We start from the raw sequence: 25,353 nt of genomic DNA on the forward strand, positions 1-25,353 counted from the left end.
GTTGTATATTTCTCGTTGTAATTCTTCTCAGCGTCGTTTTTTATTAGCTCGTTTGGGATTTCTCCAAACGAACCAAAAAGTTGATAAAATCTAATAGTTGCATCTCAGGTTTTAGACCGTTTTAGACCCTTTTTATTTATAAACAATAACTTTTTTCGTAAAATTAACAATTAAATAGTTTCCCGTGTGATTCCAACTTACGTAGACACACAGTATGTACTATTTAATTAATTTTAAACAAGTCAATAAAATTAACAAAAACATTGAGTTTACGTATTTATAAAAGAATAAACAAAAATTGCCAGAAATTGTTTACATCACGGTTCAAAAGACAGGTTAGTCCAAAGTGGAAATACCAGTTTACTAACATCACTTGGAACGAGATAAAGATTCAAATCCGATTAGAATGCAATCTCGGAATTCGCAATCAAGGATAGTAGTTGGTTATCCGTTATCCTTCTTATTTGCGAATATTTAATTTATTGACAAGTTGTGTATAGTTTTAAAGAACAGTTGACGCTATAATGAATTGTAAAATTGTTTTAATCTGGTTTGCGTGTTATATTTGCAGTGTAAATCTACAAAAACCGAGTGAGAGTGCCTTTGTTTCTCCTATTTTGCAAACCAATCGAAGAGGTCCAAATTGGATTACTCATAAGGGAAAAACATATTATATCAATAATGTGTTTAGGGTAATAATATTACTATTATTGTTTTGGTTGCTTTCTACTTTGTATAGTATATATTATAAGAATCCATACCTGACATAAATCCAGATCCAGGACTGATTTTCGGGAGGGGCACCGGGGGGTCTTGGGGTAATTTTTATAAATTTGTGTTACAATGGTGAGTTTTAAGGCACTTTTGGCGCACTTTTGAGCGCCTTAAAGACATTCAAATCTTATCGTTATTAAAGTAAGTATTATTAAATTTATTAAAGGCAGTACCGATTCCTACACATTTCTTCAGATCCAAGTGCAGTTCTTTCAAGTTTAATACTATTTTTTGCAATGCTTCTCCTGTTGTCCCGTTGTTCTTCCCCTCTTTCTTGATTTTCACTAATTATTTTTATGCTCCCATAGGCGTCAATGAACTTGACAAAGTCTTCACTAGTGTTCGATGTAGTGGGTACATCGGTCGTTTCGTTAAATGTGACAGAGTAATAATTTGGGGTTTGAACCTGATTCATTATTTGTTCAATTATTTCTTTACCACAGCATATTATCAATTGAGTTTGACTGGTGCTACTAATGTATGTTGCTCGGGAAGATGCTGTAGATAGGTGTTGTTAAAGAGTCTTTCTCCTGATGCGATTTTAAACCTTAATAATTCCCCTCATTGCTAGATCCAGCATCTTCGTCCAGGAGCAGAAGGCCATCATCACGATGGAATCTTAGAGGAATATTTTGTCAACCTAAGAAGACTATAGACTCTACTATTGGTAGTAGTCTTTCTCTATTTTCTTATATCTGTTTAGACCTCTGAGAGTATATTTGGTTAATGACTTTTGCAGGTCGCGATAATTGTGTAGAAAATCCAGCCCAACCTGAACGCACTCCTTGTGGCATGATGTCCTTTTATGGGTTTGTATGGCTCCGTCACTACCCATGAGTTTGGAGAACGATGTTAAAGGTTTCGTGACAAGGCTTTGCAATGTGGCAACCAATTGTGGCTTAATCCCATTAAAAATATCATTGTCAACATAAAAATATTAAATAATGAATAAAATGATGATATTAAAATCCTATATTTAAAAAATAAAAAATGGCCCGATTTTCATTGAAATGTCCCGGATTTCAAGTATTTTTTTCAGTCTTGTCCCGAATTCAACTGAATTGGAGTTTGTCTCACTAGTTATTAAACTCATATACAGTGTGTGCATAAAAAGTTAGCCTAAATATTATTTTTTTTATAAAATCAACACGCATTCAAGGGCCTCCACGGCCCCTTTCGAGAATTTAAAAAGATATATGTAAATTTAAATATTTGCAGTTCAAATGTTTTTAGTTTCAAACATAATATATATGGGTCATTCTGCTACTTTTCGACCAAAGCCGTGCGGGGGGTGTCCTCCGATTTTCTTCAAATTTTAGTATGTTATTATAGTAGGTGATAAAAGAACATTGTCGCCAAATTTTCAGATTCTTCCCCCTCCCCAATTCGGAGAACGAGCTATTTTTAGCTCAAAAAACGACTTTTCTTCGTGGTTTTTTTACCTATGTTTAAAAATCTCTCAAAATTCGGCATTTCAATATTTTCTTATTCTGCAAATTGCATTTTTTACGTTAAGTCGTCAGGTTTCAAACAAGGGTTACTAAATTCATATACAGTGTGTGCATAAAAAGTTAGCTTAATGTCGAAAATGTGACCTTTTTTGCAATTTTCGTGTCCATTAAAATAATCGTGAAACCTGCTTCTCTTATTTTGGACAAATTCTAAGAATGACAATTGATTCTAATGGAAACACCATAAATATTGGTCGTTTAAAAGTTTAAAAAGGTTAAGGTGTGACAAAACTACAGCCCATTTAAAATTGCAAAAAAATCAAAAAAACGCTTTTTTGCTAATATTGACCCCCTTACAACTTTTGTCGAGAAAAATATTTTGCTTTCAAACTTTCATCCTTTTCCAGTTAAGGCACCAATTTAAATATTTTGCCTATCTCGTTTAGGCGTTTGATATTGAGATAGAAATTTAAGGCAATAGAATTTAAAGATATCGAAAAAAAAACAGATGGTAGGGGAGCCCAAGCGGGGATTTTTGCAGTTACTCGAGCGCGTCAGATTAGCATATGGGGGAAACCTGGTACCCTGCAGATGTACCTCTATCATATATTGGCTCTTAACACAGGGGAGTTCGTTAAGGGGGGCCCGAAAAAAAAAATCTATCCATAAAAAAACTCGAAATTGTCAGATTAAGATAAGGTAAGTTAAGTACATACAAAAGAGTGTATATTTCAAAAATCTGACGATTTGAGCCGGGCGTAAGGAAATGGGTGAGTTCCAAAATTTCACAAGAAAAAAGCGAATATTTCGCGAAATGAATGACAGATCGAAAAACTGAAAAATATGTGCCCAATATTTTTTAAAAATCTATCGAATGATACCAAACACGACTTCCCACGGAGAGGGGTGGGGGGTAAATTTAATATTTTAAATACGAATCCCGCGATATTTCGCGAAATGAACATCAGATCGAAAAACTGTAAAATACACTTATTCAATATTTTTGAAAAATCTATCGAATGGTACTAAACACGACCCCCCATGGATGTGGTGTGGGGGGTTACTTTAAAATCTTAAATAGAAGCCCTCATTTTTATTGCAGATTTGGATTCCTTACGTAAAAATAAGTAACTTTTATTCGAAACATTTTTTCGAATTATGGATAGATGGCGTTATAATCGGAAAAAACGATTGTTGGAAATGGAAAATTAAATTAAAAAATGGCAAGCGCCCACTAAAATGGAAAACTTTACTTAACTTTTTTTGGTTTTAGGACCTACTCTTCACAACCCAATAGGTCCCCAAAGCGCTCGAGTGACTGCACATTTAGCATACTTTGCTCCCCTACCAAGAGTTTTTGCGAATGTTTATCCCTATTACATATTTTTTATAGAAAAATATTTTACTTTCAAACTTTCAGTATTTTTAGCTTAAGGTACAAGTCAAATGATTTTACTCATGCCGTTCATGGCATTTGGATCTGAGATAGAAAATTACGGCAGTGAAATTTTCCTTTTTTGGAAAAAATCGAAAGATTGCATGCTTGCTAATTTTGATCCCCTGTATAATTTTTCACAGAAAAAATTTTGCTTTCAAGCTTTCAGGATTTTTTAGTTCAAGCAACATATCAAAAGATTTTACGTATCCGGTTCATATCATGGCATTTGGTCTTGAGATAGAAATTTAACGTAATGAAATTTTTCATTTTTGAAAAAAATCGGAAAAAAGCTTGTTTGGTAATTCTATCCCCCTGTAAAACTTTTTCATAGAAAAATATTTTGCTTTCAAACTCTCAGGATTTTCTGTTTAAGGTACAAGTCAAACTATTTGACCTATCCCGTTCAAGAAATTTGATTTTAAGATAGAAATTAAAAGCAATGAAATTTTTCTTTTTTTACAATTTCAGCGCGACGACAGGGTCTTGTACTCCTGGGACTATAAGAATGCAACATTACTATTGAAGAAGTTTATTTTAACAATTTTTAAAAGCGTTTAGGTTGTTATGTTCTTCTTCTTAAGGTGCCGAGACCGCTTGTCGATCGTTGGCTCTCATGTTACCCAGCATATTAAAAATCACTGTCTTATTTACAGACGCACGAAATATCAGTGCTAGTTTTCCCAAACCATTGGCGTAGGTTTTTAAGCCAAGAAGTTGTACGGCGGCCCACACTTCTTTTTCCCATTATTTTACCATGCATGACAAGGTGAAGTATGTCATAATATATTCTCATATTTTTATGTTCAGTATTACGTAATTTCAATTCTTTTCAAAAATGAAAGTATTAAATCTGTGGACAGCAATATCAACCGATGTCCAAGTTTGCTATTAATATCTTTATCAATTTGAGTTTCTAGCGTCTTTAAGTACCCATTAGAATCCATTTACATGTGATTTTATAAACTGATTTACGAATATATTTTCTGCGTTGGTACATTTGTGTTAGATACTATAATATGTTACTATAATACCTATATAAGAAATTATTTACCATATTGAAGGCAATTAATTTACGATATTTAGGCACATAGGTATGCTATAACTCTTTTATTAATTTTTTACACGGCACTTTTATAATATAAGTACCTACATACATAACCTCTTTAATATATTTTGACATGGTTTGCCGATTTATATGACCAAAACAAGATATGTAGAAAATAATTAACATAATTAGCATAATAATTAAAAAAAATTATTTTAAAAGGAAGGAAATGATTTACTTACACATGTCATAATACCTACCTAAAAAACGTAATATTGATTATTGTTAAAAAAAAAGAATGTTCAGTAGAAGATTCGAATCCCGATTATTATCAAAGACCGAAAGCTTAGACGATACCGTTGAGAGACGAAAACAGTACTCACAACGTTTTTCTCTATCGCACTCGGGATAATAATAATTATTCTAGTTTGCGCGGGAAACGTGCAGTCTAGGTATTATAATGAACCGGATATGTAAAATCTTTTGATATGCTTGAACTAAAAAATCCTGAAAGCTTGAAAGAAAAATTATTTTCTGTGAAAAATCAAAAGAATTGAAATGACATAATACTGAACACAAAAACCTAAAAGGCTTTTAAAAATTGTTAAAATAAACGTCTTCAATAGTAATGTTGCATTCGTGGGACCGTGCAAGTTCGGAAAAGCGACACCTATTTCTACGCTCTGAACTTTTATTCGCATTTTTAATTATATTGGCCAATCATATGGTCCTGGTTACTGGATAATTGTCCAGGCCATAGTCCAAAAAAAATAATAAGAAGAAAAAATAAGATTTAGGTTGTGTAATTCAAAAGTAAACAATTGTATGTAGTAAATAAAATTAGTTATTAAAATGCAGTATTGCAAGCAAAATACAATTAATTAAATTTACCTTTATATAATAATTGCATATCATATCAATATTGTGAAGCCATATATATTTTTTCTTCTTAAATGAAAATAGGTATGAAATGTACGTCAATTTGACAATTTCAGTTAACAATATGAATTATTTAAGAAAGTTGCAATATTTCTCCGCTATTCGCGCACGATCGTTTCGCGTATCCCTTCCAAGTACTTGCACACCGCGAGTACAAGACACTTGTCCCAGGAGTACAAGACACTGCGTCCGTCGCGCTGAAATTGTAAAAAACGAAAAATTTCATTGCTTTTAATTTCTATCTCAAAATCAAATTTGTTGAAAGGGATAGGTAAAATAGTTTGACTTGTACCTTAAACAGAAAATCCTGAGAGTTTGAAAGCAAAATATTTTTCTATGAAAAAGTTGTACAGGGGGATAGAATTAGCAAACAAGCTTTTTTCCGATTTTTTTCAAAAATGAAAAATTTCATTACGTTAAATTTCTACCTCAAGACCAAATGCCATGATATGAACCACATACGTAAAATCTTTTGGTATGTTGCTTAAACTAAAAAATTCTGAAAGCTTGAAAGCAAATTTTTTTCTGTGAAAAATTATACAGGGGATCAAAATTAGCAAACACGCAATTTTTCGATTTTTTCCAAAAAAGGAAAATTTCACTGCCGTAACTTTCTATCTCAGATCCAAATGCCATGAACGGCATGAGTAAAATCATTTGACTTGTATCTTAAGCTGAAAATACTGAAAGCTTGAAAGCAAAATATTTTTCTACAAAAAAGTTGTAATATGGATCACCATTAGCAAAAACTCATTTTTTTCGATTTCTTTAAATTCTATTGCCTTAAATTTCTATCACAATCACAATATCAAATGCCATGAACGCGATAGGCAAAAACTTTAAGGTGATACCTTAAGCAGAAAATACTGAAAGTTTGAAAGCAAATTTTTTTCTTCTCAAGAGTTGTAATGGGGGTCAAAATTAGCAAAAACGCGTTTTTTCGATTTTTTTCCAATTTTAAATGGGCTGTAGTTTTGTCACACCTTAACCTTTTTAAATTTTTAAATGACCCATATTTATGGTGTTTCTATTAGAATCAATTGTCATTCTTAGAATTTGTCCAAAATAAGAGAAGCAGGTTTCACGATTATTTTAATGGACACGAAAATTGCAAAAAAGGTCACATTTTCGACATTAGGCTAACTTTTTATGCACACACTGTATATGAATTTAGTAACCCTTGTTTGAAACCTGACGACTCAACGTAAAAAATGCAATTTGCAGAATAAGAAAATATTGAAATCCCGAATTTTGAGAGATTTTTAAACATAGGTAAAAAACCACGAAAAAAAGTCGTTTTTTGAGCTAAAAATAGCTCGTTTTCCGAATTGGGGAGGGGGAAGAATCTGAAAATTTGGCGACAATGTTTTTTTATCACCTACTATAATAACATACTAAAATTTGAAGAAAATCGGAGGACACCCCCCGCACGGCTTTGGTCGAAAAGTAGCAGAATGACCCATATATATTATGTTTGAAACTAAAAACATTTGAACTGCAAATATTTAAATTTATATCTTTTTAAATTCTCGAAAGGGGCCGTGGAGGCCCTTGAATGCGTGTTGATTTTATAAAAAAAATAATATTTATTGGTACGTATAGGCACTTGTTACTTGGTCTGGCAGTTTTCCGTCAAATTTTATGATTTTCATGATTCTAACTAAATTAAATCAAATTGTCCGAATCTAGGAAAAAATCGTAATTAAAAAAATGAAAGGAAATAAACGTACAGAAAAAAGGACAATATTATTATAAACCTATAAGAAATATTCCCAGGTGGAAACTTTTACATGTGGATTAAATCGCGCAAGAAAAAACCTCTCATGCATAAATGCGCACATTGAAAAAAGCACACAACATTGTGCTTTTCATTTTATAATAAAATAAAATATAACCTAACCAGCTGGAACCTAGTAAAAGGAAATACAAAAACTGCGCGATTTCAGCCAATTCAGTAAAAAATTATTATGAAACGGAAGACAAGTTATCATCTTAACATACTTACTGCTCAAAAATTGATAAGTATGAGAATTATTATTATTGTTTCAAATATTTTAAAAGTTTGTTGACGTCGTAGTATTATTTCGTTGGTTAGATATACTTAGAAAATATATACAGAGTGTTTGGTAACGAATGATCCATAACTTAACCTTAGATTCCTGAGCTAAAAATAGGTCGATTTAAGATTTAAGCTAACTTACTTTAGTACGAAAGTTGATAGTAACCGAAATGCAGGGTGTCAAAGGTTAAACTTTTATTTTATTTATCCTTGAATATTTCCTGACAGGCATGAGCTAGGAACACGAAATTTGGTAGGCTGAGGTTTTTTGGGACGATAAATCTAAATTCGCCATCAAAAATAATGTATTAACCAGAGGGCGCCACATACGTCTTTCAGCTCTCGTTTAATACGTTCAATTGTTTTCCACTCGACATACTTTTTGATTCAAAACTTTTATTCTCTTAATATTTTTACTTTAAACTACATTAAACTAAAATGGGATAAAAGTCAAAGATTTTCAAGCTAATAAAAATATTTAATACTATTTTTAAAAGATATTTAATTGAAAAACTTATTGGACCATTTTCATGGTGACGTGACACCTCCATGGCTTCTAAAAATTGCAAGCCAGATGGATGCTGCAGTAAAGACAAGAGGGAATTCTAAAAGTTGCAATTCACAACCCCGTCTACAGCTTGGTAAATTCCTACGGAAAATGAACCTAATTACTCTATAGGAGTATGTAATACTAATAGAAAAATTAAAATGTATACCATTTTTATTCAGTTGCAATGCGAAGGCAAAACTGTCTCATTTTTCACTTAGTACTGAAAAAAAATGGTATACACATTTATTTTTTAAGGGATAGTTCCCTGGGTTGGCTCTATACCATATATGTAGTTAAAAAACTCTCTAGCATCGAAGTAAAACAACTTCTATGTGATAGGTATAATATAATAAAATACTAAAAAATCCCAATGGATTGTATAAAATGTGTTCAAAACGAACGTTTTCGGACCTATCAGTCCATCATCAGTGAACTCATATACTTGCTAACTAGCCCCATAACCAAACAATGTTTGTGATTAAAATTTAATCTACATTCTAATATTTAATGTGTTGAAATTGAACAAGCTTAACGCCGATGTTAGAAGATAATCTCTGGGAACATGGTAAAACCCTAGGCGAAAAATTTAACAACCATCTTGGGCCACGAATGTCTGCCAAGTATACTACATTCTTCTCGCTAAACTCAACTCCTTTCGAAATAAGCGTAATTTAAACCTGTGATGCAACATAATTTTCTACATAATAGCATTATAGTTGCAACCGAAAAATAAACTTGAAACCGTAATAATTGTGCAAGTTCTCATATTTATGTTATTGAATCCCAAATTCCGTTTGAAGGAATTTGTGATACATTTTGAGAAATTATTATGGTTTTAAGTTATTTTTCCGGTGTAACTATACAATGATATGCAAAAATTATGTTATATCGCAGATTTCATGAGTTTATCTCGAAAACGGTGGATAATTCACATATATCGGTCATCAACTGGGTTGGTACTCCGTTGTCGCCTTTCACAGTGAACATACGAGACTACACCATTTGTGACATAACGATTCCAAGGTCTGTTTACAACACTTTGTGAAAATCCCCAAACTTTGAGCCACTTCACGTTGCGTTAAGTCTTCGAGGCATAGTTTATAATTAATAAAAATACTCTACTATTTAAAATAACTGAAGGCAAAAGTTTCTAAAGAAATGTTTAGATTATTAATAGTATTTATTATATTTTAGACAAACTTCTATCGCGCATTACAATTTTGTAGACAACAAGGAATGCATCTTTTAAGTTTAAAAAATCAAGAAGAGAGTGATCTGATCAAAAATCATATTGAAGCAAACGGTAAGATATTTTTTATAAGCTTAGATTTTTTTTAATTTATTAGTGGAAGAATTCACCTAATCCTATGATTAACCAGCATTTTATATTGAACCTAATCTGCTAGTTTACTGTCCTAGTTGTTCCCATTGGTTCACCTTAAAATGTAATAATTGTGTTTTCGCACTTCACTGCCCGAATTTAAACTGACTTCTTCTTCAGATGCAAATCCACCAATGGATGTAAGCGATCACATTTTCCATTTACTCTCTGTTTCTTGTAATATATATCAGATATTGTATGTCGTTAATCCCTGTACATTGCCTTATGTTTCGGAACCAGCACATTTTCTTGCGTCTCATTCCTCTTTTGCCTTCAATTTTACCCAGATACGCATGATGTTGGCGTTCATCTTGATTCTTTTAAGGACATCTACATTTGTAACTTTCGCCGTCCATGGTATCTTTAGGATACGACGATAAAGCCACATCTCGAAAGCTTCCAATCTGTTTATATCCCTCATTTTGAGTGTTCTTACTTAGTAAACCTATAGTCTCAGCTGAAGATCGAACTCTGAACAGGTCAGTAACTTCCTGAATTTTATAAAAGCTTGTCGAGCTTGCTCAATGCGATATTTTACCTCCCATTCCGATGCCAGAAAAAGCTACGTTCCCAGGTATTTATATTTGCTCACTCTTTCAATGGACTTGGTATTCAGTGTTATGGTGGAGTTTTCAAGTCCATCCAAGTTTCTGAACATGATCATGAATTTGGTTTTTTGGTATTAATCTCTAATCCCATACGCGAACTGTATTCTCCGGTTATGGTGACAATTTCTTGAAGATCGACTATGTTGTCACAATTTAAGACACCATCATCAGCATATCGTATGTTGTTGATCAATACTCCATTAACTTTGATTCCCATCTCTGCATCTTCCAAAGACTCTTGAAATATGGCTTCCGAATAAATATTACATAAAAGAGGAGAAAAGACACATCCCTGTCTGATAACCCTTCTTACATATACAGGGTGAGTTTTTAGTGCGGGATCGGTCGATAATTCCATTACAGTATAGAATATCGAAAAAAGTTATTTAGAAAACATGTAGGCAATGATATTCTCCACGCTTGGAAAATATGTCCATTTCTACAGGGTGATCAATAACAGCGTGGTATATCAAATATATAATTTTTTAAATGGGACACCCTATATATTTTTTCATATTTATATTCTCCTCATAATTCTTGTTCATATAATATATGGTTTTGCATTACTATACAGAGTATTTAACAAGTTATGACCATTTTTGTTTCGAAATCCCTATGAGATTAACACCCTGTATATAAAGAAGTAATTCATAGACAATAATTTGTTTTATGTAGTAAGATAAACAATATACTGTCGTTTTTAAATTAAGTCCAATTGAAATCATTGACGAATGTTTGTATACAGGGTGAACTACAAAACCAAATTACGATTTTCCCTATTTTTTTAAATGGTTCACCTTATATTTTATTTTTCAAAAATATTGTATTTATTATACTCTTTCATTTTTATACAGCATTCCCTATACCTAAACTTATTACTTTCGGAGATATTTTTAGTTTTCTTCAACTTTCGGGAATACATTTAATTTTTCTAGTAGAAATAAGTTGGTATTGAATGATAACTAAACAAAATTATTTTTATTCAATAAATAACTAACACAAAATATAAACCATAGCAATATGCAATGAATGTATCAATAAATGTGATATTAAGGAATTATCATATTTCCCTAATATAAAAGAATCATACAATTCCTACAAAAAAATATAGGTATCTTGTGTATAATAAAATTACAAGATTATTTTTATTTAATAAACAACTCACATAAAACATAAATCAAAACAATATACAACTAACTTAATAGTTTTTAGATTATTATATCAACAGCATTCTAAGCCAAGAAGTTTTTAGTAACACATTCCTAATTGCAGATTGTGACCCGCAGTTATTAATAATATAAGTTTCATATTAAATTTCATTAATATGCATCAAGAAATCCCTACTTTGATAACACTCAAACTAGGTGATCTATAAATGTTTAAGGTGATATTGTTAGAGATTATGTGATTGGTCCACATTTTTTGACGGTTGAGGTTTTTATACGACGGTGCTCCAGTTCTTCCAAAATTGATTTTTTTCAAGTGGGGCTATATAAAAAACCTTGTATACCAGAAGCATCCAACAAAGCTTGATGATATGAAAAATAGAATAAAAGAAGCTTTTAATAATATTGACTTACAAAGAAATGTGGCTCGGTCATTTGAATATCGGTTACAAAATTGCATAGACGTTGAAAGTGGTCATTTTCAACATTTATTTTAGACTTAAATCCTTAACATCACATTAATTGGTACATTCATTAAATTTTGTTATGGTTTATTATTTTTTTGTTAGTTATTGAATGTATTATATATGTATGAATATATGAATGAATGTATATAAGAAAACTAAAAATATCTCAGAAACTAATAAGTTTAGGTATAGGAGATGCTAGATGCTATATAAAAATGAAAGAGTATCATAAATACAATATTTCAAAAAAAAATAAAATATAACGTGATCTATTAAAAAAAAATTGAGAAAATTGTAATTTTGTTTTGTAGTTTAAAAGTGCTTATAAAAATGAATGTTCTACTAAAAAATTCTTGGCTTAGAATGCTGTTGATATACCAATCTAAAAACTGTTACATCAGTTGTATATTGTTTTGATTTATGTTTCATGTAAGTTATTTATTGAATAAAAATAATCTTGTTATATTATTATATACAATACAAAGTTTTTTTTAGGAATTTTACGATTCTTGTATATTAGGGAAATATGATAATTTCTTAATATCACATTTATTGGTATATTCACTACATATTGCTATGGTTTATATTTTGTGTTAGTTATTTATCTAATAAAAATAATTTTGTTTAATTATCACTCAATACTAACTTACTTCTACTAGAAAAATTGAATGTATTCCCGAAATTTGAAGAAAACTAAAAATATCTCGGAAAGTAATCAGTTTAGATATAGGGAATGCTATATAAAAATGAAAGAGTATATTAAATACAATAATGTTGAAAAATAAAATATGGGGTGATCCATTTAAAAAAATAGAGAAAATCGTAATTTGGTTTTGTAGTTCACCCTGTATACAAATATTCGTCAATGATATGAATTAGACTTAATTTAAAAACTACATTATATTGTTTATCATATTACATAAAACAAATTATTGTCTACGAATTACTTCTTTATATACAGGGTGTTAATCTCATAGTGATTTCGAAATAAAAATGGTCATAACTTGTTAAATACTCTGTATAGTAATGCAAAACCATATATTATATGAACAAGAATTATGAGGAGAATATAAATATGAAAAAATATATAGGGTGTCCCATTTAAAAAATTATATGTTTGATATACCACGCAGTTACTGATCACCCTGTAGAAATGGACATATTTTCCAAGCGTGGAGAATATGATTGCCTACATTTTTTTTAAATAACTTTTCTCGATATTTTATACCATAATGGAATTATCGACCGATCCCGCACTAAAAACTCACCCTGTGTGTATGGGTTTGGATATAGAATTGTATATTTTTAACAAGAATAAGAAACCGCTAAACGCCGTAAAAATGAGTGGCGCATACAATATTCCAGCTACAAAAGATCTGAAATGAATATTACGTGGCGCGAAAATGTATTTTCATTTTGATGCAGAACAAAACTCTAGTTTTATTTTAAAAGATTTTTTCATAATATTTGCCCAATTCAAAGTAAAACGCGCCACAAAAGAGTAACTTTGATACAGTTTGAATTTTGAAACTCGTTTGTGGCGCGTTTACTTCAAATTTAGCAAATATTATGAAAAAATATTTTAAAATAAAACTAGAATTTTGTTTTGCATCAAAATGAAAATACATTTTCGCGCCACGTAATATTCATATGAGATCTTTTGTAGCTGGAATATTATATGCGCCACTCATTTTTACGGCGTTTAGCGGTTTTTTATTCTTGTATCAGGAGTTTTTCAAAGTTATTTATAAATTAAATTTATAAAGTTGAATGCAATGTTTCTCGATTACACGTTAAGCTTTGTAAATGGTCGCCTTTTTCGCATTATCTCCCAAATGATCTAGTGTCCATCGAATGTACACTAGATTTTTGTTTCTATTCGAAATAGATTGAAAACATATTGGGATGGCCGGTAAATGAACTCGGATTGCCCGTTGCCAGATCAAATTAGCGTCGTAACCACTACAACTACATAAACTATTTAGGGAATAATCGTTAATTGGATTATACTTTTGTAACTTAATAACTTCTAAACGGCTTAACCGATTCTGTTTACTGAACATGAGTTTGAAACGTATTGACAAGTAGTAGCTTATGCATCTAAGGTCAAGTATGATAACTGAAGCTATTGCAGGAATTAATGAGCTTGAAAAACCGTTTTTCCCATAAGAAATAGATGTGATCATACTTATGAAGCCTATAACTTAAAAATTCGAATTTTCCCGGATATAAGATATACACCGTTAGATTCGTCTAGGTCTAGAGTCCTTCTACAAACTCTCAGTTATGGGCGTAATTCGTAGGTTGAAATTTTGAGTAATTGTCGAAGAACCAAAATTTTCAAAGTTTAGTTTTTCAGTTTTTCGGCTATACTGAGCCTTGTGTGTGTCTGATCCTGACAGCTTAGACACCATTTGAAAGCTTAACTCAACGCTATTGATTTGGTGCATTTACTGTTCTCCTGACTCTTCTTGAACCGAAGATATATACCGCCAAAAAATATGCCGTTTTGTACCTACCATGTCCTATAGCTGGCTAATGGGTAGTCAAAACTCACAAACTACACCGGTTCTGAATCGGCCCTCACCCCCTCTTTAAACACAGAAAAAAATTCAGATCGGTTTAACTTTTCCACACACACATACATACATACATACATACATACATATCCACAAACATTTTCCCTTTTTTAAATAAAAATTGACTCATATTTCTGAGCGCGGTAACATTTGAACGGTATAACCGATTTTCTATTAGAAGCCTCAAAGGTCGGAGTTAAATTTTCGAAGTTTTTGGGAGTTTTGGGGGCGAGAACGAAAAACAGACCCTAAATAGGAAGGGCCGTAAAATCCACACCCTTGGACCAAAATGGATGGTTGACATATGAATGGGTGAGTCTTTTCCTGAACTTTAAGACGGGAGTTAACCCAATTTTCAATTCAGTGAGATTTAGAAAATCGAAAATTTCGTGTATATATACACGTTTGATACCAGTACAGGTTTTCAATGCATCTTATGTCTTTTTGGTCTATATCAAGTTTCTTGAGGATCTGCATTAAGCTGTGGTGTTGGACACGATCAATCGCTTTTTCGTAATCTAAAAAGCATTGGAGCACGTCCTTTCTCTCATCGTAACAATTTTGAACCAGAACCTGTGTTGCTACCATTGCTTCTCTTATTTCTAAACCTTGCCTAAACCAGACTAAGAATCACTGATGATTTAAACTGACGTTTATACATTTATCACTATTTACACAAGTTCGAAAGGTGTAGTCCGTTGAAGGCTACTGACTAGGTTTTGATTATCTACCAGTTCTAACACTTCCCTGTTTGTATGGTTTTGGAGAAGGTTTTCGTTATCCTTGGCAATCCTCTTTATTTCTTCTCTAATTGTTCCTATACTGAGTTCCCTATATATGTCTTTGTTATGTATATACCACGGAGCATTGACTGTATTCTTTAGTATTCGGTTTTGAACTCTTTTAAGGCAAGCATAGTTACTCTCACTACTACAGCCCCGTACCTGTAGACTGTAGACTATAGGACCATACTGCTTTGAGCATTTTTTTTTGTAAACTAATACCTTGTTTTTGATTGTGAGTTGTGAGCTTCTACCTAATAATCAATATAACTTCTTGTATGCCTCTTTGATATGTTCTTGTTTCCTTAATTTGCTACCCAAATGTAACCCTAGATACTGTTTTCTTGTACGGACAATTTTATTGTTTAGTCATAACTGGTTGATTATTTCTTTTTTTTTAGTGAAATCGATATAAGCAAATTTTCCTTTATTAATTTTTATAGGCCACGTGCTGTTGAACTTTAAAAGTTATGTCTTCTAATATGACTGTAAATGTAGTGTATGAAAAGATATCGTTTGAGTTTTAGTAACTATCGTTGAGTTTTAGTGCCACACTTTTTCGAATGCTTTTGCTATTAGTCTAGAAAAATAGCTGAGCAGATTGTATTCTCTTCTAGAGATCACTCTATAATATTTGTTATGCGATGTATTTGGTATATTGACGAGTGTTTGACCACTCTGACCACAATGGGACCACTCTACTGAAATAAAAAGCACATAGTAAAAGCAAGATCAACGTTCGTAACTATGGTCTCTCTTCAGAAGTCATGATTTACCAAAATCTCTATGATCAGATGCTATGAATTTTTGCGTTATTGTACGAGTAGTAGCCTGGACACTTTCCGAAGCTTCTGTAAGAAAACTCAAGGCATTCGAGATGTGGTGTTACAGACGCATTTTGATAATTTCATGGGTGGAGGAATGTGAGATTATTAACATAATAAGAGAGCGCAAATTAAAATATCTCGGCCATGTTATGGGGAATAAACAGAGGTATGACTTGTTGCAACTTATTCTTCAGAGCAAGGTATTTGGAAAGAGAGGATCAGGACGATGAAAGAATATCTTGACTTCAAAACCTGAGAAAGTGGTTCAATACGTCTGCAACCGGACTATTCCAAATAGCAGCAAGAAAAGTTAGGATAGCCATACTAATCGCCAATATCCGGAGTGAATAGGCACTCTAAGAAGAAGAGCCGAAAACGATACTCTTTCAAATGATCTGAATAACACCGACAACCGTCAACGTTCTAGTGATGTTGAAAAAGTAACTATTCGTTACAAAGTACTCGTTACTTACGAATACCGAAAGTAACGATTACTATTCAGAGAGACAAATGGTTACTTTGATTACTTTGATTACTCTGATTACTTCCTTACTTCGTACCAATCGTATCAGAGCGAGTACCTATTTGAGTATTGTATCTACAATCGGTTGATATCGGAATCGGACCGGTATTCCATGAGTGTTATTCCATGAGAGGGAGGTATATCATTTAACAAAGCATGAAAGCATGCACCCAGAAACAGATGTCTATACGATTTGTGGAGGTAGATCATTCACAGAATTTCATAGATGTTCGTTCCTTTAAAAATAAAAATGCAAAACATTAGATTTTAATAATAAATACACACTATTCTTATAAGGCCTAGAAAAAAATACCTTAGATTGACCGGAAAAAATGTAGAAATGATAATATTTCTAGACTATGATTATCAACTTTAATTGGTATGGCATTGTTTTTATTAGACCAGGACATTTAACATTAAAAACACAGGAATAAGTATATTTTTAAATATTACTATATTTAAAAATAGATTTATTAATGAAGTATTCGTGTTCAGCAATCCCAAAATCCCTCTATAGACCAGGGCGGATCTGTAAAAATATTAGTACATTTGGACGTTGAGAGGTGACTCAATTTTTTTTTGCAGAAATTGCTTGAAAATAAATCAAATAATAATATTTGAGTTATCCTCCCTCTCAAAAAGGTCCGGAACATTGTTTAAATAAACAAAATGTCAAAAAATTAAGGAAAAATTCGATTTTTTTCTTGGTTTTTTGATTATAACTTTAAAAGTATTCATTTCCGAGAAAAGTTGTACTGACATAAAAGTTGGGTAATTAAATTTCCTATAATATAGAATTAGTTAAAAATTTAAGAAATACTCACAATTGTTGCAAAATAGCAATAATTTTGAAAAAAACATACAAAAACCAGTATTCGCATTTTACGTTTTTCAACCATTTATGCTACACTTAGGACCTTCATATTTCACCCAGAAAAATTTTATGATACAGTAAAACAATACTGTAAATTTCATTAAGATCGGTTCAATAGATTTTGAAAAATAAATTTTGCAATCCAGCTTTCGTAAAAAAAATTCATTTTTTCAAAATGTTACAGGACTGAAAATAAAGCAGATAGCAAGTTGAAAATTTTTTTGCACATAGAAGTGTACTTTACCATTCCTTTGCAATTTTGCAAAATTAAAATCGCTTAACACCACGGTGTCAGGAATTTTTTTAAATAAGCATTAATTATTGGTGCTACGCGCAGGACAGCGGATAGGTTGCTCTGATTGGGCATTTCAATGACCTTTTATAATGATTGATACATTTTAACTTTTATGACATTTTGATATAAATAAATAAATTTGTTTATTGCAAAATAAAAACACATACTCTATCCTTTGAAATAACACTTTTAATAGCAAAAACTTTCTTTGTTCATATATTTTAACTTAAATAATAAAAGTTTATTATTTTTAAACATATTCAATTGTTTAAACAATATTTCACAAACAATAATAAAATTAGTTTGATTTTTGTGGAATTAAAATATTAAAATACAACAAAATATAGAGTAAGAAAGTAATATATTAGATAAAGATTAGAAGAAATTTTGGTGGAAATCAACCTGTGTGAATCGAACACAGCTGTCCTGCGCGTAGCACCAAAAATTATTGTTTATTTCAAAAATTTTCTGACGCCGTGGTAATTAATCGATTTTAATTTTGAAAATTGCAAATTAAAGGTAGAGTACATTTCTATAAGCAAAAAAAATTCAACTTGCTATCTGCTTTACTTTCAGTCCTGTAACATTTTGAAAAAATGAATTTTTTTTGCGAAAGCTGTATTGCAAAATTTATTTTGCAAAATCTATTGAACCGATCTTAATGAAATTTACAGTATTATTTTACTGTATCATAAAGTTTTTCAGGGAGAAATATGAAGCTCCTAAGTGAAGCATAAATGGTTGAAAAGCGTAAAATGCGAATACTTGTTTTTGTATAGTTTTTTCGCAATTATTGCTATTTTGCAACTAGGGTTACTATTTTTTAAATTTGTAACCAAGTCTATATTGTAGTAAATTGAATTACGCAACTTTTATGTCAGTACAACTTTTCTCGGAAATGAATACTTTTAAAGTTATAATCAAAAAACAAAGAAAAAAATCGAATTTTTCCTTCAATTTTTGACATTTTGATTATTTAAACAATGTTCCGGACCTTTTTGAGAGGGAGGATAACTCAAATATTATTATTTTATTTATTTTCAAGCAATTTCTGCAAAAAAATTTGAGTCACCTCTCAACGTCCATCTCAAAACAGATCCGCCCTGGACTACTAGTAATTAAAAAAATTGAAGAAAATCTTCTGTGTAAAAGGTATATTTATTTAAAACCCCAATAAAGGGCTACATTAAAAGACAGAACGTTTTCGCTCTAAAGAGAGCATCATCAGTGTCCTAAGCAAGCTATACATGCTAGTATTGTTAGTCCTCTAGTAATTGTTTGCATCAATTAAGTGCCAAAACTCTCGAAACTATAGATGACGTACCTTAGCAGTAACCCTGGGCACCAGGTGGTTCGGAGGTTGGTTCTGATTGCGTAGTCGTGTTCAGTGATCCCAAAAACCCCCGAATAACAAAGTCTGGCTCTTAATATACTGATTTTGACATGTTTATGTACTTTTGGATGCATTTTTTACTCCAATTATGAATTTCCCATTTTTTTGTTGAAAACTTTTCCTGTTTCACTATGTCCCTAAAAATCTTTTATTTTTTCCTAAATGCCTTGGTCTATGTGTATTTTATTGTTATGATCCAAAAATCTAAAATAATATCTGCCCGGGCCAAAAAATTTAGTACAAATTAGTAAAAAATATTAGTTAGTCTGGACAAAATTATGTTTTTTTTAAATAATTTGTTTTTAATAATTTTTAACATAATAGATAAAATATCATTTAATTTCTACCCATTAAATAGATCGGTGAAGGTCGTTGTTATATCGGATCTTATCCTTATACGAAATACTGAGAAATGCGATTCTCGATATGATTACCGGTACTCCAATACAAAAGTAATCATAGTGATCAAAGTATCCTACTAATACTAATACAAAATATGTACTGAGAAATGCGATTCTCGATAGGATTACCGGTACTCAAATACAAAAGTAACAAAAGTAATTAAAGTAACGCATACTGTAAATGATTACTTTATACAAAAGTAACGATTTGTAACAAATACTCGAAAGTAACTATAATCAACATCACTACAACGTTCGGCTAAGCATAAGGCACAAAAACAAGTAATATTTTCTCTATGGACATTTAATTATGGTTAAATTATGGTAGAACTTTGTTTTTTGTTGTATAATCTTTTATATTTTTGGTTTTTTATTTTTCTTTTTTATTATTATTTTAGCTGGATTTAAACACAGGGGCTATTTTACATCCGGAGTAAACCTAGTAGGTGATGACCAATGGATCTGGCTATCTACAGGTCTGGATGTAACATATACTAACTGGTATCCAGGTGAACCAAGCGGAAGAAGTGGATCCAATGTTACAGAAAACTGTATGGAAATTCGAGAATGGGGTGGCTTTACTTGGAACGATTTAAATTGTCTATTAGAAGCTTATTTTATTTGTGAAAGTGCTAGAGAGTGTCAAAGAGTATGATACTCATGGTTGAATATTAGTTATAATGTTTTGATATGGATTAAATAATTTTTGTATGCAATTATTGTTTTTAACTGTGAGGAGATATGTATGGAAGAGATACAAATTTGCTAAAGCAGTCAAAACTATACTATTAGATCAGTAAACAGAAATACTTAATAAATAGAGATAAAATATAGTCTATCTATTTTTTTATAAACATGGAAGCCGCAGTATAACTTGACCCTACTACAGAGACATGTTAACAATAGACTAGGCTAGTTATATGCCACTCAATGCATCGGAGTGTAACGCCAATATCAGCTACGGTGGTCTAGCTATCTTTGTCTGTCGTACGAGTGTGAGCGTATCTACCAAGGGGTGGGAGTAATGGAACGACACAAACACAGAGGCGGCGGCCATCATATGCTAGAGAGAGAAAGCTAAGCGCCGGTAGAGAGAGATAGATAGACCACCGACCCGAACTGCTCCGCGTTACGCTTCGGAACTAGCCTAATCTACGTGTTATTATATCTATGCCCTACTACACAAGCCAATTTTGATTTCTCAATGACCCTGTTACACAAAAAAGAATGTGTGTGTACTTTGTACGCACGTAAGAAGTTATACTTCTATTATAATATAATCTAACTTCATATTATGATTTCAACGAAATCAATATGCCTATCTAGTTTAAAAAGTTTTTTTGTATTGTATTTAAATATTAAACTAATTTTAGAAGGAAAGAATGCCAAAAATTAAAAAAATAAATAAAATAAAAAGGATATTATGCCTTTATCCGGATTTAAACAGGGGACCTTTCGATCCCTAGTCGAATGCGCTACCGATCAGCTACCACCGTTTTTGTATTCAGTCGATCATTTCTCGGACATAATTACAATCACGGTGACAGATACTACATTAATTGAAAATAAACATTTTCAATAATACTTATTAGGAGGAAGACAAATCCGCAGACATAAAAATTATAATAAATTTATTTACTAAAAACACTAATAATATATTCTTTTCAAGCACACCTTATTTGCGCTCCATAACTTAAAAGATGTAGCGACTAATACCATACTGTCGGTGTGCGCATGCGCCATGGAATGTAAAAATTCACCCTCGTGCCTAAAGCAGTATAACTTCAAAAATTAAAAAAAAATTTGAGGTTATGTAGACTCATCTACGGATCTATAAAAAATAGACATGTTTTTTTAAAGCTTCAACTATAGTATAGTATAGTTGATCCAAAAGATGGCATAACCCAGACATCCAAAGTGAAAGTTATTCTTCAACACCAAATTGTTCTATATGGTCCACACAATGACCAGAAAAAAGTCACACCATTTTGAGCGTCGGGTTTGGGGGGGAGAGGGGGGAGAAATCGGTAAATTCGTAGTTTTTTTTAAGTTTTTCGCCAATATTTCTAAAACTATGCGGTTTAGCATGAACAACCTTCTATACAAAATTGTTCTACATTAAATTTGAAATAAAAAAGGTCCGATGCATAATCTTTCTAAAATGAATGGTTCCAAAGTTACGGAGGTAGTATAGTATAACTGGTCCAAAAAAGGCCTAACCCAAACCTCCAAAGTAAAAGTTTTCCTCCAACACCACAATGTTCTATATGGTCCACATATTGTTCAGTAAAAAGTTACACCATTTTGAGCGTTCGGTTTGGGAGGGAGATGGGAGAGAAGCCGGTAAATTAGTAGTTTTTTTACGTTTTTCGTCAATATTTCTAAAACTATGCTTTAGCGTAGACAATGTTATATACAAGAATGTTCTACATGAAATTTAAAACAAAAAATGTTGTATACATAATTGTTATAAAATCAACGGTTCCAGAGTTACGGAGGGTGAAAAGTCGACGTTTTTGATACTTTTTATATTTTTTGGGCAATATTTATGATATAACTATACCAAAACCCAGACATCCAAAGTGAAAGTTATCCTCCAGCACCAAATTGTTCTATATGGTCCACATAATGTTCAGAAAAAAGTCACACCATTTTGAGCGTCGGGTTTGGGGGGGAGAGGGGGGAGAAATCGGTAAATATAAAAAGTATCGAAAACCTCCACTTTCACCCTCCGAAACTCTGGAACCGTTGATTTTATAACAATTATGTATAGAACCTTTTTTAAATTTTATGTAGAACATTTTTCTATAGAACATTCCTTACGCTAAAGCATAGTTTTAGAAATATTGACGAAAAACGTAAAAAAACTACTAATTTACCGACTTCTCCCCCATCTCCCCCCAAACCCGACGCTCAAAATGGTGTGACTTTTTACTGAACAATATGTGGACCATATAGAACAATTTGGTGCTGAAGGAAAACTTTTACTTTGGATGTCTGGGTTAGGCCTTTTTTGGACCAATTATACTATACTACCTCCGTAACTTTGGAACCGTTCATTTTAGAAGGATTATGCATAGGGCCTTTTTTATTTCAAATTTACTGTAGAACAATTTTGTGTAGAGGGTTGTTCATGCTAAACCGCTTAGTTTTAGAAATATTGACGAAAAACGTAAAAAAAACTACGAATTTGCAGATTTCTCACTCCTCTCCCCCCAAACCCGACGCTCAAAATGGTGTGACTTTTTTCTGAACATTATGTGGACCATCTAGAACAATTTGGTGTTGGAGGATAACTTTCACTTTGGATGTCTGGGTTTGGGTCTAACTATACCATACTACTATGCCTGTAAATTTTTTGAAATACCTATTCAAATTGATTTCATCCCAACTAAAAAAAAAATAATAAATGCGAAAAATGAAGATTTTGATGGTGGGGAATGGGGGTGGTGGGTTAAAATTACGCTGAATCTTATTTTTTAATCACATAGAACTTTAAAAAATGAAAAAAAAAATTCAATTCTGGGAGTAAGGGAGGGTAGCTTTTAATTTATTTATCCCGTTCTTTCTTTCTTTCTTTCTCCCCTTCCTTGTACCCTATCAGGGTGTCGGATTTGGGATCGCTATTTTAATTTACATTCACCCATCTCTTCCATTCTTTTCTGTTTTCCGCCATTATTTTTAATTCCTCGAGTGATTTTCCTTCAACTTTTCCCGCCTCTACTATTTGCTATATCCATTTTTTTCGTGGTCTGTCTCTTTTTCTTTTTGCAGTGTTCCTTGCTTCGTGGATTCTTCTCGTAATTCTGTTGGGTTGCATCCTCACCAAATGCCCATACCAATTCATTTGTCTCTTTTTCAGTTTATTCATTATTGGTTCTTGGTTGGCCATTCTCCTAATAGTCTCGTTGCTTAATCTATCCCATTTTGTCTTTCCAACTATCCTTCTTAAATGTCTCATCTCCATTGCATTTATTCTGCTCTTATGCTTTTCCAGAATTGTCCAGTTTTCACTTGCGTAGAGCACAGTCGGTATCACTATTGTGTTATATATGTTTATTTTTGTCTCTCTTGCAAGTTCTCTTTTTTCCAGTACTGGGGCTAAGGCATAGTATAACTTGTTTGATTTCTTTGCTCTATTTGTTATTTCTCAGTCTATTCTATATTCGTAAGTTGTAACTATTTCCAGATCTGACTTTTTGCATTTTATCTTTATTTCGTTATCTTCTTTGCCGTTGCTTATCATTACTTTACTTTTTTCCTCGTTTATTTCCATTTTTAGCTCTTCTATTTCCTCTACCCATATATCCATTAGTTTCTGCATTTTGTTCTCGGAATCTGCAATTAGTACTATGTCGTCCGCATACATTAGACTCTATTGTTACCGGTTGTAATCTATGGTATCCTATTATTGTCTGTAGTTGGTTGGTTCTTGCTCTAGTTTTTCTTATTAATTCATTCATTACGATTATGAATAGCAAAGGGCTGAGACTATCTCCTTGTTTAATACCTCTATTCCAATTACATTCTTCTGATCGTTCCCCTGCTATTTGTACTCTTCCTTTTACCTCTTTGTAAGTACTTTCTATAATTTTTATCAATCTGTTTGGTACATTTATTTTCCTCAAGCATTCCCCTATAATTTGTCTTTCTATCGTGTCAAATGCTGCTCTTAGGTCTATGAATGCTAATACTAGTTTTCCCCCGTGTCTAAGCATCTTTCAATTAGGTTCCTGATGGTATATATGTTGTTATTTGTTTGTCTTCCTGGTCTAAAGGCCGCTTGTTTATCTCCCAATTTCATTTCTACTTCTTGTTTTAGTCTTTTCTCTATTATTTTCGTATACATTTTAAAGCATACCGATGACAGACATATAGCTCTGTAGTTTTCGCAGTTTATAAATATGTTCTCCTTTTTTGTATATTGGTACAATTATGTTATTCTGCCAGTCTCTAGGGATTGCTTGTTTTTCCCACGCCTCTTTATATATTGTCCATAGCCAGTTTATTCCCTCTTCTCCTATGTATTTTACCATTTCCGGTTCAATTTCATCATCTCCTCCTGCCTTGTCTATTTTTATGTTTGATATTCCTTCTATTACTTCTTCTCTACTTATTTGGTCTATCTCTGTGTTTTCTTGGCCTTCATTTATTACATCCCGTTCATAAGTGGAAAGTTTGATGCGCCAATATCGACGCATGTGACACTAAAAAGTGACGGCACAGTATTTAAACATTTTCTTTTAGGTTCTACAATTTAAGTTATAGGCTCTTATCGTGCCTAAAATGATTAGCAAATTTCACCTATACCGGCTGCTAGTCTATTATTAAATAGTAGGTATATTATTCAACGATCATGTAATGATGGCTATTACTCACGATGATGAAGTTTACGGTCGTAATTCATCAGAGTGAGGAATAGCCATTACATGCGAGTAGAATACTATACTTCTTCTACGACCTTTTTTTATTTTAATTAGTAAAAATAATATTATCAACTACTCGAGATTAAAATTATCATTTACAAAAATAAATTTTGTTTACTAGTAGTACACGGTTGAATAATTAGTTGCCTGACTTTTGTATTGGCAAAAAATGCTGTCTTCTGTATTGTAAAAATACAAAAAGAAATAGTTAACTCAAGTTCCATTCTTTTCCGAGAAATTATAAGCAAAAATTTGTACCTACTTGTCAATATAATAGATAGGAAATTGCTATTATCGGTGGACGTATTTTATAAAGTTATAATGTACATTTATATTTAAGTAATTATATGTATATATTAGAAGAAATCACGATCC

At 31.9% G+C, this 25,353-nt stretch overlaps 1 protein-coding gene across 1 annotated transcript; it reads left to right on the forward strand.

Moving 5' to 3' along the window:
* The first annotated feature begins 376 nt into the window (after positions 1–376).
* Positions 377–20,385, forward strand: LOC126890662 (C-type lectin 37Db-like). Its single transcript, XM_050659780.1, has 3 exons — positions 377–692; positions 9,451–9,559; positions 19,951–20,385. The coding sequence occupies exons 1-3, from the start codon at positions 525–527 to the stop codon at positions 20,205–20,207; spliced, it is 534 nt and encodes a 177-aa protein (XP_050515737.1). The 5' UTR covers positions 377–524; the 3' UTR covers positions 20,208–20,385.
* Positions 20,386–25,353: the final 4,968 nt, after the last annotated feature.

Source organism: Diabrotica virgifera, chromosome 8 (genome assembly GCF_917563875.1).
Source record: "Diabrotica virgifera virgifera chromosome 8, PGI_DIABVI_V3a".
In the NCBI taxonomy this organism is placed as follows: Eukaryota; Metazoa; Arthropoda; class Insecta; order Coleoptera; family Chrysomelidae; genus Diabrotica; species Diabrotica virgifera.

Bases quoted from the DNA above. Each gene is read 5' to 3' on its own strand.
- LOC126890662 (XM_050659780.1), top strand. From the start codon at position 525: ATGAATTGTAAAATTGTTTTAATCTGGTTTGCGTGTTATATTTGCAGT. The intron at 693-9,450 runs GTAATAATATTA...ATTATATTTTAG, and splicing joins ATATCAATAATGTGTTTAGG to ACAAACTTCTATCGCGCATT. The intron at 9,560-19,950 runs GTAAGATATTTT...TTATTATTTTAG, and splicing joins AAATCATATTGAAGCAAACG to CTGGATTTAAACACAGGGGC.